This window comes from Dendropsophus ebraccatus, chromosome 2 (assembly GCF_027789765.1).
Source record: "Dendropsophus ebraccatus isolate aDenEbr1 chromosome 2, aDenEbr1.pat, whole genome shotgun sequence".
NCBI classification, from domain to species: domain Eukaryota; kingdom Metazoa; phylum Chordata; class Amphibia; order Anura; family Hylidae; genus Dendropsophus; species Dendropsophus ebraccatus.
In genome coordinates, this window is record NC_091455.1 from 205862294 (window position 1) to 205881178 (window position 18885).

Sequence of the window (18885 nt, forward strand, 5' to 3'; positions counted from 1 at the left end):
GATCCCATGGAGGTAGTAGCAGCCGAGCTAAGTTGTCACTGGGTTGGGTCTGTCTCCATTCAAAAGGGCTTGGATTTACCATGAACAATAATTGATATTTAACTCAGAGATCTATAATTATTCTGTGACCACCCTCAGAATCGGCCATGTGTTGTTCCAAACTTATAATGAAACTATCCCCATTGCTTACGCGGTTTATCTATTTTAGCAACCAGTTGAGATGGACTGCTATCAATGAGTCCGTTATCTGGACAGTGTTACAGAGTATTTCAGCATCACATAAAGGAGGGACAATGACCAAAACTGTCCCAGACCACAGATGTTACAATATGAATTAATCATTCATTATAAATAGACATAAGGAAAATTATTTCTTTGACCTTTAAAAATCAAATAAAAAAAAAGTCACATTTACCAAGAAAGGAATGGTTGTCTTATGTGAGCTGCGGAAAACGAAAAACAAAGCTGCATCACTTATCCGGCCGTAAATAAGAAGCAGGCACAGCAGCTGGCAGGACATTTGGACCTAATATTCTTAATAAAATTAACATAGATTCTGCTGACATGCTCAGATGTTTTCATAATGCGAAATAAGTCGTAAAAACACATCTGTTATATAAAGTATAAAAATATAAACTACAGCATACGGTATTATAATAGTATATTCCTGTACAATGAAGCAGTATTATAATAGTTATATTCTTGTATATAGGGGCAGTATTATAGTAGATATATTCTTGTATATAGGGGCAGTATTATAGTAGTTATATTCTTGTATATAGGAGCAGTATTATAGTAGTTATATTCCTGTATATAGGGGCAGTATTATAGTAGTTATATGCACAAGCAGGTAGATGTGTTGGCACTATCAAAATCCCGTGGTAATCTGAGGCTGTTTCAGTGTGCAGAAAAACTCTTATGTGCTGGGGAGCGCTGTGGTCTTAAAAGCTGAGTGCTCTCAGCAACATCATAGCATCACAGTGGTGCTCAGCGTACATGAGAAAACAGTTCATTTAATCAGCACAAGCCATTGAGAAAGGACAAGCCAGCGGCACTCACCGGATAGATGCACAAATAGTGATTTATTGATACGATGTCATCAAGCAGGTAACTTCAGGGCAGGGGGAGACGGGTCCAAGGGGTGCTATGCATGCTATGTCTCCCCCTGCCCTGAAGTTACCTGCTTGATGACATCGTATCAATAAATCACCATTTATGCATCTATCCGGTGAGTGCCGCTGGCTTGTCCTTTCTCAATGGCTTGTGCTGATTATAGTAGTTATATTCTTGTATATAGGAGCAGTATTATAGTAGGTATATTCCTGTATATAGGAGCAGTATTATAGTAGTTATATTCTTGTATATAGGAGCAGTATTATAGTAGTTATATTCTTGTATATAGGAGCGGTATTATATTTGTATTTATCTTGTACATAGAATGTATTACATTCTGGATAGGTGGCAGTAGTGTGGCTGTAATATTTGATGCATTGTACTATATAGCTTTATTGTAGTATGATTTTTGGCACCACCAGCTCAATGTGCAGAAAGTTCTGCCCTTCCCATATTTTATATAACGATGCAGATGGTATCCTGTACATTTATCTGTAACATAAAATCGTTGTGATTTTGCCTTCCCTTGTGTATAATAAATCCATAATTTTCTAGAAATCAGTGTTATAGAGACGTTCTTTATGTCTGGAGAAACAATGCGGTCGGCCATCATTGTACAAGTGTGCCACAGAGCTCAGCACGGAGCTCACAGCCAATATAAACAAATAGAATGAGATTGTTCATCTATAGGAAGTGTTCCTGCAGTCTCCCGCTGTGAGAGTCCACTCAGCTTACACGGCTTGCACCACAATGGAGTTCAGAGAAAGTCAATAAAATTTCTTATCTTTCACTACAGGGCTGAAAGCCGAGAGATCAGGCGGCAAATAAACATCAGTGACCCAACAAGGTGTAAGAACCCACGGTGCAGGATCCGGGCATCCTGCCAGGCCTGCTCTATATGTTGTGGTATACAGACTGCATGCAATATGAAAAAATGTATTCTTTTTTTTTTTTTTTTAGGGGAGGCAGATATATAGGTTTATTGTTATATTTTGTTATAATTAGCCAATTTACTAATTTTTTTATACCTCTGCTCATTGTCTTTAGGAGTCAGGAGGGTGGTCCCAAATAGTAATTGAGAGGGCGGTCCTAAATAGTAATTAAGCCTTGATTTGAATAGTAATACAGAGATAACTGTCAATCGTCGAGGAAGACTACCCACTGAACTCCTATGCCTAGAATGATCTGAGATTTAGGGTAAAAACACACAGGGTGGATCCGCAGCGGATTTCTCGCTGCAAATTTGCAGCAAAATCTGCTGCGGTTCCATTGCCTCTAGTTTCTATGAGAAGACATACTGATTGATTATCCTCCGTAATGGCCGATATCAGCCAAATAAGTTTAGTGTAATAGGGCCTTAAGTTCTTGAAATTTCTGGCAGACTGTGATCTGGTCATTAAACTCTGTAATGGACGCCATACAACCTGCGCTTCCAACAAACAAGTGAAGTCAATACTAATGGACAATACTCCTTGTAGATCCATCAGTTGCGTCTCACATAGTAGACCGTCCGTCCTCTTATTCTATACTTTTCCCTTTTCTTCATCTGACATCTAAAGATAAGCGGAACTAGAGATGACTGATAGCCACTTGTCTCCAACCTCATAAGCATTAACGATCGTTTGGTCAAGATCAGAAATGAGCAAATCTCGAGCACGCTCAGGTAGAGCTGAACCTGAACACTCTGCATTTGATTACCGGCGACTGAAGAAGTCGGATGCTGTCCGGACTCCACACAAAATTTCCGTTCTTATCCCATAGTAGGAACATACCGTAAAGTTGCCAGGAAATCTCTGCAATGGCCAAATGCCATGTTTCCCGGGACTCCCTAGGACTGCATTAGCGACCGGTAATCAAATGTAGAGTGTTCGGGTTCGCTCATCTCTAGTCAATATAAATGAGCATTTTAGCGGAAGGTCGGGGAGTCTGAGAAGATCTTTTTCCTGTCTTTCATCCTGAGGACCACTCATCCTCTGCATCATCTTCTGCTACTGAACGACCAGCGCTGGTCTCCTTTGCGTTTTCTCTTTATAATATCGGGACAGTGGTTTTTTGGGGTTTTTTACCACCATCTATAGATGCACTCTTGGGATACCTTTATACTGCACTCCACTTCATGTCCTGATCTTATAGGCACTTCTAAAATCTTTCGCAGCCTCACCATTTCTTGCCTTGTCTCCTCTTACATCTCATTACTTGGTGTCCAGATTTGGTTCCATCTCCCATAAATGCAGAAACCAAGTGGATCTTCAGTTCAAAGGTTACTAATGACCTAATAATAATCAATGTTGAAGTTTAAAGGGATTCGGGCTGATTTACTAATGTGTTCCTGGGAGAAAATTGTTGATTTTAAGTAAATTGGGCCCATTGTGTAAGATTAGTAAATTATGGCTGTTCTCTTCCACATCTGATTACAAGTTATATGCTGTATTGAATAAAACCTAGACACAACCCATGGACAGGTGAGACCCTGTTTCTGGAAGACAACAGCCATGTTGAGCCCTTTGATATGAATGACAGATAACTCTTTATAGCATAATCTTTATAATTTATAGAAAAAATTTAATAACAATAAAATGTAAAAAATAAACATGTAAAATGCACAAACACAACAAATTGTTCCATGATAAGTTAATACAGTAAATAAGTTATAAGGGTGCTCCACCAAAACGAGTCAGAAAAATCTGATTAATAAGGCAGGAAGAGCTCTGCCCACCCTCCCCACCCGGCTATATGCCCTGATCGGTGCCAAGTCTGACTTAAAAATCAGAGTAATGTGAAATACACTGGTTGCTAGGAACTTCCTGCCTGGCAACCCCATTATAAAGACTGGTTGTTCAGTGCTTTATCCATAGCAATTAGATTGTCAGACAGGTAAGGAAATTCAATGGCATAAACTATGGATCGCTTGAAGGAAAGAGCCTGTCCACCCTATGGTGATATACTCCAGGGGTACATGCCATGTCTTTGGAGTGTATTAGCCCTCAGCACCATATCTGATCACAGTGTCGGGTACGTTACCGTTACCGTATCCATAACCCACATACGATACTCAATATGTAACACAATACAATAGTAAGTAACATCCAACACTACACACTGGTTTAAGCCTCTTATATGGTATAAAAACTTCTGGAACCATTTTTGATAAATTATCAAAAAAAATCCTGTTTTGCATATACAGCTAATACATAAACCTATGTGTCTCCATAGTTACAAACAGTCTCTATTGTCTGATTCTGTGCATGTCTCTTTCTTCCATCTGCCTCCTCTTTTACTGTCTGTCAGTAAACAAGAAGAGAGGGGGAGGGTCTGACTACACCCAGGATTTTCAGTGTAGTCTGTCACCATGGAGACACACAGGTCTGTTTAACAGCTGTATACACAAAACAGAAGGGTGGTAATTAGAACAATAAAAAGTATTCATTCCCTTTAAGGTTTTGTTTTGCTTTCATTGGGAGCTCAAAGCTGTTCTGTTCTTCTGCCGCTTGTTAATCTGCACCTGGAATCAGATTCTTGTAAAAATGGGTGAAAAGTCTCTACAAGTGTTATAGACGATGAAATGTAGTGGAATCTGTGCAGGGGATTTCCAATATTTCCCGAGGATAATCAGATTTTACAGACACATCCAAGAAGCGAAGGAATGAAGCAGGGCTGAGTGTTTCAGATGTAGCAGAGCTCTGGGGGTCATGTTATCCTTATCTTTGTTTTTACATGGGACTGCAGGTTAACCTCCTAGATTGTTTTAAATTCTCAAGATGCAAAAACAAAAACAGCTTCGGAACGTTAAGGTCAGCTCTGCTACATCCGTAGACATTTTATAATATCCTGTTGAGTGCCGACCTTTTAGCAGTGTCTTATAGACTGTAGCATCCTCTGAATAACCTCTATTATGGTTGTGTGTGTATTTTATGACTTCACAAACAGACTCTTTACTGCTCGCCTTGTACAATGGGATCTTTTACATGAAAGACAATCACCAAGCGCGTCAGAGTCTCCTGAGGAAATGCCATGTGAGTGTCTGCCTGGCACTGGGAATCATCTGAGGTGAACGTCCTCACGGCTGCATGGTAATGGCTGATCGTTCCCTGGATACGGGGGCGTGGGGAAGAGATTTATAGGATGGGGTCTGTACTGTTCCAGTCCACCACTGCTCCTTTCCATCTGAAATAATACAGACATATATCAGTGATTCTTCTCTCGGCAACGATTCACACCATAAAACTATATAAAAAGCCAATTGTTCTGGTACAGATTTTAGTGGTTTTTAGCTTTTTCACTATTCACATCTAGAGCTGCAGTCAAAATTTCATCGGTTGCCCTTGGAAGCTGACAACAAACCACTCTGCTGTCAGACATGTGACCTGACAAATGTAACTATATAATTGCCATCTGTGCTCCCACAATGCACTGCTCTCTTATTGCATGAGAGCAGCTCAGAAGAGAGACACGTATAACTCATAACCAGTACGAGAACATAAAGTAAATATAATATAAAGTGAATATGGCAAATTTTTATAGGCTGATAATGTTTTCTAGGACTACAATATTGAGGGCCTCTCCTTACAGAAAATTTAAAGGAATTCTTCTTAAAGGAATAAGGGTATACCCTTAAGATAGGCTATCAATATCAGAATCATGGGGGTTTTATTTCTGTGCCCCCACTGATCAGCTACCTGAATGGGCCATGGTCGCACTGTCCCTTTTACTGTTTGTCAGGCACAGCTCCATACCTTGGCTAGTGGCTGTGCCTGGTACTGCAGTTTAATACCATTCATGTGAAGCTACAGCCTCTACCTAGACTTCAGTTGACTGAAGGGGCCATGAGCACAGTGTTCCCATCATTGTTTATCCGACACGGCGCCATACGTTGCCAGTGGCCAAGCATGGAACTGCAGCTTTTTCCCATTCAAAGGAAGGGGTCTATGTTGTAATATTAGAAAGAGCCTCTACTATATGTGTGACGCTATGCCTGATAAACAATAAAGGGAACATAGAGCTCAGTAAGCTGATCGCTAGAGGAGTCAGGAGTCAGACTGATAGTTTAGAAACACCTTTAAAAGCCCTATTACACAAAACAATTATAGCCCATACTTGGATATTACCAGCTGAAAATTGTTCGGTGTAATAGGTCATGTTTAAAGCCCACAATGCACGAAGTTGGCTGATCGTCGTCTTTCAGCGCGCATGATCAGGTCACCGATGGTCTGCTGCACGCCACTCCGCTGACCTCAATGGGCCGCCCAAATGATCTAAAGATCGTTCAGGCTGCCCCCTCCCACTGCTCCCCTTAGCACAGGCAGCGAGCAGGCAACAAGGGGGAAGCGAATTGAAAGGTCAGTGCCACTTTGCCTTCATTATCATGCTGTGTAACATTAAGTAAGCTTTGAAAGTAGAGTATTCCTTTAAATTTGTTAGGTCATCAATATTGTAGTGCTGGAAAACCTTTTTAGGCTTTCAAAGTGGAAAATTCAGAGAAAAAACAACAACTTCCCAATAAGAGAATATGATACAAAACACATATGGTAAGACCACCACAGCATCTACCACAGAAGCTGTGACTTCCCACTAGTAATATCTGATGTAAGGTGTATGACCTAGAATGGGGTCAGCCATATGGGATTCCACCAGACTTTTACTGACACAGATAAAACTGAAGAGAGTTTGACAGAAGTGGCGCCATGCTAGGCCACAATGAGCCTTATAGTTCTCCTTCCTAGGTTGCCTTCTTGTGGACTGACATGACTAATAGGGAACAGGAGGTTGCAGAGAACACATGGCCGCCCCATCTGGGTGTGCGTGCTCCCTCACTTAGTACACAGTGTCTGTACCGTACATCATTGAAGTCCCCGTCGTGTTCACACAGTAGAAACCACAGTCATGTGCTAGGAACATCTGGATGTCTTTAGCTATAGGTTGGTCTCTTGACATAATCTTTACATGGAGGCCAAGAATGCAATAGATGGTTAACATGGGGAAACTGGAATCCTCCAAATCCGGCTCTTTCTACATCCATCCACCGCACCCAATTGGCGCTTCTCCACCAGACTCCTTTCAGTTACTGACATATAATGGTCCAGCCCAGCCATAAGGAACAGCAGATGGTTTGTAGCTGCTGGGGGAAATATCTGTAGAATTAGGAATACTGCGAGGATCTGCTTCTATAGTCCCATCACTATGTGAAACAGGGACCTGCATAGGACATAAGCTAAGTAAAGGAACACAACTGTCTGCTTAAAGGGCCTGCCCACTTCTGTAATCACTTTATTATGAATATGCACTCAAAGGAAAAAAGAAGCAAAGTTTCAAAGTCTTATTTAAAATTCTATGTGTTGTCATGGTAACAGACTACAAACAAGCTCTGTGTAGTCTGATCCTACAATCATGTGTTAGGGTGGTATTACACTGGCCGATGGGCCCGATTATAACTGTAAATGAGCGCCGATCTGCAAGATCAACGCTCATTTACTGGGCCTATTACACAGCCAGATAATCGTTTAACAAGGGCTGCATGGACATCGTTACTGATGTCCTTGCAGCCCTTGCTTAAACTGCATACATTACCTATCCATGGTCCAGGGCTCCTCTTGCGGTCTGCTTTTTCCTGGGTCCCGTGCGCTGCAGCTTCAGAGCGGCCTGTCTCAGCTGACAGGCCGCTCATCCAATCACTGGCCGCGGCGGTTCCGGCCAGTGATTGGGTGAGCAGCCTGTCAGCTAAGACAGGCCACTCTGAAGCTGCAGCGTGCGGGAACCGGGGAGAAGCAGAGCGCAGGAGGAGCCCTGGACCATGGATAGGTAATGTATGCACTTTGCAAGTCATCAGCCGCCGGCCACGCACCGCTATTACACATAGCGATGTGCAGTTGGTGCCTGACAATTATAGGTTCAAACCTATATCAACGATCAGCCGATGATCGTTGTCATAGGCTGATCGTTGTGTTTATTACACGGAATGAAAATCGGCCGGACAGGGCCGATTAAGCAGATTATCGTTCCATGTAGTAGTACCCTAACCCTCCTCTTTTTGTAGGTTGGCAAGCAGCAAGTACCTGACTTAAGGATCAGACTACGCAGGGTTTGCTTGTAGTCTGTAACCATGGAGACCATACACAAAACGGTTAAAGACCTTTGATCCAGATAATCTGCCAGTTTGCTTTTCATTTTGTACTGGGAATGTGCACAGAGTGTTTCGGTCTGGTCATGGCACTAATGAAGATTTCCCTTTCATCCCTTAAAGTGGGAGCTAATTTTAGCCCATCGGAAGGGATTCATTGTTCAGTCTACCGTCCTTGTTTCTTTACACTTCATCAAATGTTTCTATGGGGAACATTAGCCTCATTCTGCCACGTTACATACTACTTGAAGTCAATATCCACCCTCCATCACCATTTAGCTTCGCACATCAGTTTCAGAATCGGAACTGATTTCTTTATACAAGATCTGCGTTTTTTTTAGGTTTTTTTTTTCCGGATCTCCAAGTCCAAGAAATGTACACAGAGGTTAAACGTAACATCCTTGTGGTCTGCTGCCGTCTCTGCAAGGAGCTGAGAAGTTCAGCATGCTGTGTTATTACTAAGTTCAATGTATATACTAGTACTGTATATGGTCAGCGGTGAAGCCCTCTAGTGGTAGCTACTGGTAATTGCCATGTTATTTACCTTTCTGTGTACACCAAGGATTTGCCCTTGATCAGAAAAACAGCTCTAGGCTATGTTCACACTATGTTAGAGACCAGCCGTTCCGTAACCAGGCCGGGTCACGGAACAGCCGGTCTCTGAAAAGATGCAGGGTTTTGATGCAGGCACATCAGTGTGCGCCCGCATCAGAACTCCCCACTGTATACTATGGAGCGAGCGGCCGGAGCCCCCTGATCCACAGTGTGCACGGACTTGGTTTTCTATGGCCACTATTTAATGAATAGCGCCCGCAGAAAACTGACATGTCAGTTGTTTGCGGCGCCGCTAGGGATGCGGGCCGAAGTGTAAACTGTGTGTATATATTCTGACCGGGATCTCATATACATCGATTTAACGTTTATTTTGGTAATAATCACGGCCGTTGTACAACGGCTGTGGTTTTACGAAAATATACATTGTGCGAACATAGCTCTATACTGTTTATAATCTCAATAATAAAAATATTGGAGGAAATTATTTAGAGGCAAATTCATACGATAGTGGGTGAAGAATGAGGCCGTCCTTTAGTGACAGTGTGGGGACATCCTCTACTGGCAATGCGGCGCCATTCCTTACCAAGAGTGTGGGGCCATTTACTAGTGATATTTTAAAGGGGTCCAGCGAAAATCTCTTTCTTGCAAATAAACTGGTTTCAGAAAGTTGTATAGATTTGTTATTTACTTCTATTTAAAAATCTTAAGTCATCCAGTACTTATCAGCTGCTGTATGTCCTGCAGGAAGTGGTGTTTTCTCTCCAGTCTGACACAGTGCTCTCTGCTGCCACCTCTGTCCATGTCAGGAGCTGTCCAGAGTAGTAGCAAATCCCCATAGAAAACCTCTCCTGCTCTGGACAGTTCCTGACATGGACAGAGGTGGCAGCAGAGAGCACTGTGTCAGACTGAAGGGAATACACCACTTCCTGCAGGATATACAGCAGCTGATAAGTACTGGAAGACTGGAGATTTTTAAATAGAAGTAAATGACAAATCTATATAACTGTCTGAAACCAGTTGATTTGAAAGAAAAAGATTTTCACTTTAAGCATATGACTGCCTTCTAGAAGCAATATTAGACCACCCTCCAAGAGTGTGTTGATGCCCTCTAGCGACAGTGTTAGTCAGTGGCACCCTTTTGTAACAGTGTGAGGGAGTGGACGCTCTCTAGTGACAGCCTAAGGATGCTCTCCAGCGATGGCATGAACAAGCAGATGCCCTCTAGTGACGCTGCGACAGCCAGCAACACCAAGAGTGGCAGCACTTCAGCAACACAGTGAGTGGCAGCACTTCAGCAACACAGTGAGGGGCAGCACCCCAGCGACACCATGATGGGCAGCACTCTGGCATCAGAGCACATAGGGAACTCTACTCACAGTCTGAATGGTTGTCTTTCCCTGGACTATGGAATATAATAGGGGATACACTTACTTGGTTCTGATGCAATATTCAAGGGGTGGAACCAGATCATCCTCTTTATCTTCTATGTAGGTACCAGATGTGTCTGAAAGGATAAGAATAGAACTGGATTACACGATCATCTCCTCAGTATGAATCAATACAGGGGGGGGGGGGCACTATACACTATGAGCGCCCAAGGCTGAGGACTAGAGGAGGAAATCTCCCTATACTGTTTACATAGTTCACATTTCAGCCGTCAGACTGGCAGCGACAGGCAGGATTAATGGCAGCTGGAGCATCAGAGAAGCCGAGAGAGCCAGAAGCAGAAGAAAAATACTGCGCCTCACGATATTAATCTTGGCAGCTTCGACCCGCTGCTTCACTACACCCCGAGTATGCCAGGGGGCAACCACACACTGCAACAGGTTACACAGCCGGCAGGGGTCACCAGTCAGAGGCGAACATACAAAATACAGGCTGTACGGGGGCAAAAGAGGACAACGCAACATGCACAGATAAATACTTATTTCCTTTCCATCGTGCATTAAGGAAGAGTTAAAGGGGGTTGTCCAGCGAAAATCTTTTACTTTCAAATCAACTGGTGTCAGAAAGTTATATAGATTTGTAACTTACTTCTATTAAAAAAAAAAATAATCTCAAGCTGTCCAGTACTTATCAGCTGCTGAACGTCCTGCAGGAAATGTTTTATTTTCAGTCTGACATAGTGCTCTCTGCTGACATCTTTGGCCGAGACAGGAACTGTCCAGAGCAGGAGAGGTTTTCTATGGGGATTTATAAAAAAATGAGACAGAGTTCCTGTCTCTGCCAGAGATATCAGCAGAGAGCACTGTGTCAGACTGAAAATAAAACATTTCCTGCATGACATACAGCAGCTTATAAGTACTAAAGATTTTCGCTGGATAACCCCTTTAAAGTTGTCAACTATGCCCTCGTATGACCTAGTGAACAGTGTAAAAAGAATTGCCTAATCCTCATAAAGGTTAACATTAAATAATGTATATGAAGTAAAGAATAGTCCAGCATGGCTAGTGTTCAGTATAGTAACACAAAATAACAGTCCAGCATGACTAGTGTTCAGTATAGTAACACAAAATAACAGTCCAGCATGGCTAGTGTTTAGTATAGTAACACAAAACAACAGTCCAGCATGGCTAGTGTTCAGTATAGTAACACAAAATAACAGTCCAGCATGGCTAATGTTTGGTATGGTAACCAGGGAGAAGAGTCCAGCATGGCTAGTGTTTAGTATAGTAACCTATAGATAGTGTTAGGTAACAAAAGATAACAGTCCAGCATAGCTAGGGGCGGCTACTGAGGACAGAATTATGGGAGGACACAGGTTATATTACTATACAACATAATGCTGGTGAATATTCGTACATTTCCAGGAAAAACGGAGGAACATCACAGGGAGTCAAGCAGAGAGGACATCAGTACAACCCCCATCATCATACAGGTGACTGGTAGATCTGACAGGCTTCCTCTCCCTGGTGTGAGACACAGGGCCAGGTCACACATGAATACTCAGTACACCCTCCCCTCAGAGCTGCGCTCTCTATAAACACCACCAGAGATAAGATAAGGGTGAAATACAAGAACCTATTACAAGCCAAAACCATTAAACAATCCCTCCTGAGCCTGGAGCCCTGCCCGCCGCTCACATTGCCCTATTCATCATAGCAATGCCAGACCTCACCCTGCGCTGGTGTGTTGGGGTCCTTTTACACATACAGATAAATCGCTTAAAGGGAATCTGTCAGCTCCCGGGCCCTATGTAAGGTGCTGACAGTGTGCTGTAGCAGGCAGTCCCCTAGTAAGTATGGTGACTTTTGGTAATTTTTCGTGCAGTGGATTATGCACACTCCACACTCTGGCTGCCTTATTCCTCCTTCTTCCTCCCTCCTCTTTATGAATAATCAGTGCTGCCCGGCCTCCTGCTCGCTCAGCTGACAGCCAGTGTCTCTGATTGCAGATCAGTCCTCTGTAGGCAGGTTATGTCTGACAGAAACACTCAGATATAGTTGAAGCTGTGGTCTAGGGGTAACTCGCCTGTCTAGTAGACCTACCAGCAGTTCATTCTCTGGTTCAAATCCCCTGATGGGTATAAAATATAGGTCTTTATTTATTTAAGTTTTCCTTATTATTGTATCATTTTAAGGCTATGTTCACACACAGTAGTTTTGCTCTGTAATTTGCTCAGTATTTTGCAACCAAAACCAGAAGTGAATTGAAAAGACAGAAAGGCTCTGTTCACACACTGTTGAAACTGAGTGAATGGCAAATAATTACTGTTATTTTAAAACAACGTCCAATATTTGCCAATATTGACGGCCATCCGCTCAATTTCAACAGTGTGAGAACATAGCCTTTCTGTGTTTTCAATCCACTTTTGGTTTTGGTTGCAAAATACTGAGCAAAAATACTGTGTGTGAACACAGCTTTAAAAATGATAGAATAATAAGAAAAAAAAGACCTCTAATTAATTTCCATCAGTGGATTCTTACCAGAGAATGAACTGCTGTCAGGTCTCTAGACAGGTGAGTTACCCCTAGACCACAGCTGCAACACATTAGGGAGAAGATATTCAATTATACCTGAGTGTTTCTTTCAGACATAACCTGCCTACAGGGGATTGATCTGCAATCTGACAGCTGAACAAGCAGGGGGCCGGGCAGCATTGATTATTCATGAAGAGGGAGGAGGATACATGCCAGAGTGTGGCACGAACAACTGCTCTTTGCCTCTTCATTACAGTAGGAGACATAATTCAAAATCTACAGTGGTCCAGAACTTATCAGCTGCTGTATGTCCTGCAGAAAGTGGTGTATTCTTTCCAGTCTGACACAGTGCTCTCTGCTGCCACCTCTGACCATGTCCGGAACTGTCCAGAGTAGGAAAGGTTTTCTATAGGGATTTGCTGCTGCTCTGGACAGTTCCTAACATGGACAGAGGTGGCAGCAGAGAGCACTGTGTCAGACTGGAGACAATAACCACTTCCTGCAGGACATACAGCAGCTGATAAGTACTAGAAGACTCAAGATTTTTTTAGAAGTAAATGACAAATCTCTGACACCAGTTGGTTTGAAAGAGTAAAAGATTTTGGTGAACAACCCGTTTAGACGAGAAGATAAAATCACTATGGAAAGTCGTTAATGCGATCATAATTGCATATATATATATATATATACATACACTGTGAGCGATGAGCGTTTATACTGAGGTACTTGAGAACAATGAACAATGATTTTGAGATGAAAGAACTTTCGTTTGTTATGTGAGATCGTTGCCGCGTTTACACCAGAAGATTATCGCTTAAAATCAAACAATGTACAGCGCTGCATACAGAGGGAAACAATAGTGTCATAACCCCCAATGTCCGAGATCCAGGACTACTGCCCCGGGGTCCAATCTCCTGTCCTCTGGTGCCCTGAAAGGTCATGTCACCCAGTGACCATTAGGGACTTGGGACACTGCAGTGAGAGGGAGAGGAAGATGATGGTAGCCCTGTGCAGATGCTTATTGTAAGAGGGGGGGGGGGCACAGGCGGGCACAGTATAGGGTGGAAACGTGTCTGTCCCCAAGGAGAGAGGAAATGTAGAAGACCCTGTATTGTGAGGGTGCACGGAGCAGAAAATGGGTGGCAAGAGGGGGGGGGGGGAGGTATAAGAAATGTAAAAATGTTATTGTGATTGTATTTTAAGAGATATTTTTGTACAACAATGTTTGAAATAAAGATTAAAAAAAAAGAAATAAATGATATATATATATATATATATATATATATATATATATATGTATATATGGGGAAACAACTGTCAGGGTACAAAGGGAAGGGGTATACATAGGGCAGGCACCATATGGAGGGGACACTAGGCAGGCAGGGTACTGGGGGGACACAGGACAAGTACCATATTGGCAGGAGCACTGAATGGCGCCTACTAGACTACTCCGTGCTCTCTGTTAGCAGTATATAGCGGCTCCTGCTTGCCTTGTATACAGTAATCCTGTCTGTCATGATCATTCCTAGTGTGCTCACTAAGCGGACATCATGAAGCGTGACATGGACACAGCCTGACACGACCCGAGTTACATGAAATGATAATACAAGTCTCTTCCTTCTGTTGTTTCTTTTTAGGTGAAGCGGAGAATGTCCCAGGGTCCGGCCCGACCATTACCGGATCACTGGGCTCGCGGGGAGCGGCAGGCAGCACTCCATAACACATCTGACACCATGACCTCGGGGGACACTCCGACATGTTTCTCTTTCCTCGCTCTGATGATTAAAGGGCCGATTGCTCTCAAGTAACTTTCACTGTGACACCTTCTGCCTCTTTAGCTGCTCACTACAGAGCTGCAGTTTGTTACAGTGTATCAGGGTCTGCAATGTCCCCTGTGATGTCAGCACCTCTGATCAGTCCCTCCAGCCTACAGCACCATCTCTCCATCATATACAAACACACACACACACACACACACACATTATATATATATATATATATATATATATATATATATATACATACATACCTTTATTTAAGGTAGAATGTGGAGTGTACACAGGATGCTGCCCTGTGCTGAACAATGCCACAGGCAGAGGTGCAGCCAGTAAATACAGCAGCTTTCAAAGACTTGCTGGGACGAGAGATAGTCTGCTGTGTAGAGCAATGTTCTGCAGAATCCCATCATGTGGGAGGGGAGTGATAGAGTGCCGAGAGGAAGCAATGAATTCTTGGAATACGTTGGTTCTCAGGTGTCAAATTTAGCCAAAAAATTTTGACCTTTTTTTTTTTTTTTTTTTAACTTCGGCACTGCTGACAGCAATTTCTGTAAGTGCGCAGGGCTTAGCAGAAGGGAGTGGAGCCTCCACAGACCAGCTGATTTACTATAGTAAAATGATATCAGAAATTGGTGTAGACCAGGGGTGGGCAATTCATTTCCCCATAGGAAATGGTTTTCAAGGGCCAGACCAATATATGCTGCAGCATCATTTATCAGTAAGGGTGGGTTCATACTAAGGAATACTCGCGGATAATATCCGCAAAGTTCCGCTGTCTGTCCGTGCGCCTTTCCACCGGCTCCATAGAACTGGCGGATAGCGGAATACGCCGGCCCATAGAATGGTGTCTATGGAGCCGGCGGAAAGGTGCGCGGACAGACAGCGGAATTCCGCTGACATTATCCGCGAGAATTCCTCAGTATGAACCCACCCATATTCAGCAGCGGGCCGTACAATGCCCAGGTCTGGTATAGACTGATGGTGGTACTGCAGGACCCCCGCACTTACCCACAGTCAGGCGAATCTCCTCCTGCTGATTGGCTAGCCCATCGTAATAGTAAAGGTCAAATCTCCGCTCCGCTCTCCAGTCGCTCATCAGCTCTTTTTTCAAGCAAAACAGGACGCTGAAGTGACTTTCGCTGCAGACCACCCAGATGGGATACTTGGGGGTCTTCAGATAAGAGCCGACCTGCAAGAGAAATATGGTATATAAGACAACAGAACAGATCTCTCTCATCCTGATGGTTTGTTACAATGTATCAGTGCAGACAATTCTCTGTGTGGTATATACAACAGGATAGATCTCTATCTCATTCTAATGGTTTGTTACAATGTATCAGTGCAGACAATCCTCTGTGTGGTATATACAACAGGACAGATCGCCCCCACACTCCGCATCACGTATCATCTCCTCCATGGTGTCCAGGTAGGTAACACATCCCCGGCCAAGTCCCATCATACAATGGGCGGTCAGATTTGGGTGGAATTTCCCTTGACCGAAGCCAAAACTAATCAGGGGAGGAATTCAGATCCGATCCGTCCCTGGAAACAACAATTGTTAGTGATCGGAGGATTACCCCGGCCTCTTATGGAACAAGACGCTGCTTCTAGGGTGTGTCCACCCATCGGGGTCAGACCATGGCTTCTGCAAGACATCAACATGACCGCAATGTGTGGACATACCCCAAGCCTCTGATCACAGGGGAGCTCTTCATACAGGTTTCCAAGGATGGAGTAGCTTCCCAACACATGTAATACACATAGGAGGATGTATTATACGGATGGAGAAGCTTCCCCAACACATGTAATACACATAGGAGGATGGAGTATGAGGATGGAGAAGCTTCCCCAACACATGTAATACACATAGGAGGATGGAGAAGCTTCCCAACACATGTAATACACATAGGAGGATGGAGTAGCTTCCCCAACACATGTAATACACATAGGAGGATGGAGTATACGGATGGAGAAGCTTCCCCACCACATATAATGCATATAGGAGGACGGAGTAAACAGATGGAGTAGCTTCCCCAACACATGTTATGCATATAGGAGGATGGAGTATGAGGGTGGAGTAGCTTCCACAAAACATGTAATACACATAGGAGGATGGAGAAGCTTCCCCACCACATATAATGCAGATATGAGGATGGAGTAAACGGATGGAGAAGCTTCCCCAACATATGTTATGCATAGGAGGATGGAGTATGAGGGTGGAGTAGCTTCCCCAACACATGTAATACACATAGGAGGATTAAGTTGCGCTCACAATCTGACCCCATTTGCTGGAATGAGTCATGTGATGCGGTGGTTTGCGCTATAGCCCTTGTGAGGATGATGGGATTGCCGCCTAAGCAGTTGTCCTGTCCTGGATCTGGTTTTCTGTCTATGTGACTCACACAGGGGACGTTGTTCTGTACGGAGTGGATTGTGGCCGCAGTTCAGGAGACGTGAGCGGCTTCTTCCATAAGTTTCCTCAGAAGAATTTTCCGCCGTGTATTAGAAAACGAAGCCGTGTTGGTATGAGCCGGGTAAATCCCTTTCCTTCTCATCTAAGCTGGTGGAGGCTTTGATAGCGGCTGCAGATGTTTTAGACATATTGCTTTTGTCCTGGACGCACATTCCTGCATTGGCCCGGGCTTCTTATTCTGGGGAATTTCCTTTCGGAGGATTTCAGATACAGCTCTGTGACCTCGGGGCTCGCAGGGGTCAATCCCAGGTTACCGGATCTGAGTGAGGACATTCTATCCAATGTGACCGGTCAATGTAAGGTGAAGGGACGGGCTAGGACAGGTGAGACAGTCTGCTCCTGACGGACTGGTCAGTGCTAGGAGAGGTGAGACAGTCTGCTCCTGACGGACAGGTCAGTGCTAGGACAGGTGAGACAGTCTGCTCCTGACGGACAGGTCAGTGCTAGGACAGGTGAGACAGTCTGCTCCTGACGGACAGGTCAGTGCTAGGACAGGTGAGACAGTCTGCTCCTGACGGACAGGTCAGTGCTAGGACAGGTGAGACAGTCTGCTCCTGACGGACAGGTCAGTGCTAGGACAGGTGAGACAGTCTGCTCCTGACGGACAGGTCAGTGCTAGGACAGGTGAGACAGTCTGCTCCTGACGGACAGGTCAGTGCTAGGACAGGTGAGACAGTCTGCTCCTGACGGACAGGTCAGTGCTAGGACAGGTGAGACAGTCTGCTCCTGATGGACAGGTCAGTGCTAGGACAGGTGAGACAGTCTGCTCCTGACAGACAGGTCAGTGCTAGGACAGGTGACACAGTCTGCTCCTGATGGACAGGTAAGTGCTAGGACAGGTGAGACAGTCTGCTCCTGACGGACAGATCAGTGCTAGGACAGGTGAGACAGTCTGCTTCTGACGGACAGGTAAGTGCTAGGACAGGTGAGACAGTCTGCTCCTGACAGACAGGTCAGTGCTAGGACAGGTGAGACAGTCTGCTCCTGATGGACAGGTCAGTGCTAGGACATGGGATGGGGAAGGGGTTGGCGGTAATATCCCTGGTGCTCTAGGGCAGTTATGGGATAATACCCAATATCTAGGATGGGGAAGGGGCTAGAGGTAATATCCCTGGTGATCTAGGGCAGTTATGGGATAATACCCAATATCTAGGATGAGGAAGGGGCTAGAGGTAATATCCCTGGTGATCTAGGGCAGTTATGGGATAATACCCAATATCTAGGATGAGGAAGGGGCTAGAGGTAATATCCCTGGTGATCTAGGGCAGTTATGGGATAATACCCAATATCTAAGATGGGAAAGCGCTTCACAGTAATATCTCTGGTGCTCTAACGTAGTTATGGGATAATACCTAATATCTAGGATGGTACATGGGTTAGCAGTAATATCCCTGGTGCTCTTGGGTATCCAGAATTTGACCACTTATCAGGTCTTTGCCGGCTTTTCAGCCTCTGAATTTAGCATATACCATATACTATAATATAATAGAATAGAATATAGAATATAAAGAATACAATAGGATTACACCACACACTGAACATCTGTATTGTTGAGGTATTTGGATTGCAGTGATGGCGGTGACATGTGGGAATACAATACGCTCAGGAGCAATGTTATAATGAGGTTTTTGTTCTTGGCCGCTTCCTAGAGAGTCATTAAATATGAATTTAGAAGTTGGCGCGGCGCCACCTATTTGTCTAAAACGCGTTGACCTGACCCCCACCCCACGTCGGAAAATAACAATAGAGATAGTATTAATACCCCGGGGGCAATTCCTTCTAATTACTCTGGGACTGGATGCGTGCATCTGCACTGAAGGAGCTGAAATAGTAACATGTAACCTGCAAGATGTTTCTATGTGATAAGGTTCCCCGGGGCGGGATCCGGTGCTGCGGTCTACCATGGAATCAATGCAATTTATTATTACAGGG

At 44.1% G+C, this 18885-nt stretch overlaps 1 protein-coding gene across 2 annotated transcripts in view; it reads right to left on the reverse strand.

The window, feature by feature from the left end:
- Positions 1-5056: 5056 nt before the first annotated feature.
- MINDY4 (MINDY lysine 48 deubiquitinase 4) overlaps positions 5057-18885 on the reverse strand; it is a 71176-nt gene continuing 57347 nt past the window's right edge. For both annotated transcript variants that reach the window (XM_069959263.1, XM_069959262.1), the window contains exons 17-19: positions 15489-15669; positions 10214-10286; positions 5057-5277 (exon numbers count right to left, since the gene is read on the reverse strand). In XM_069959263.1, the coding sequence (XP_069815364.1) occupies positions 5229-5277; positions 10214-10286; positions 15489-15669 (303 nt within the window). In that variant the 3' untranslated portion in view covers positions 5057-5228. The remainder of the gene's footprint in view (positions 5278-10213; positions 10287-15488; positions 15670-18885) is intronic.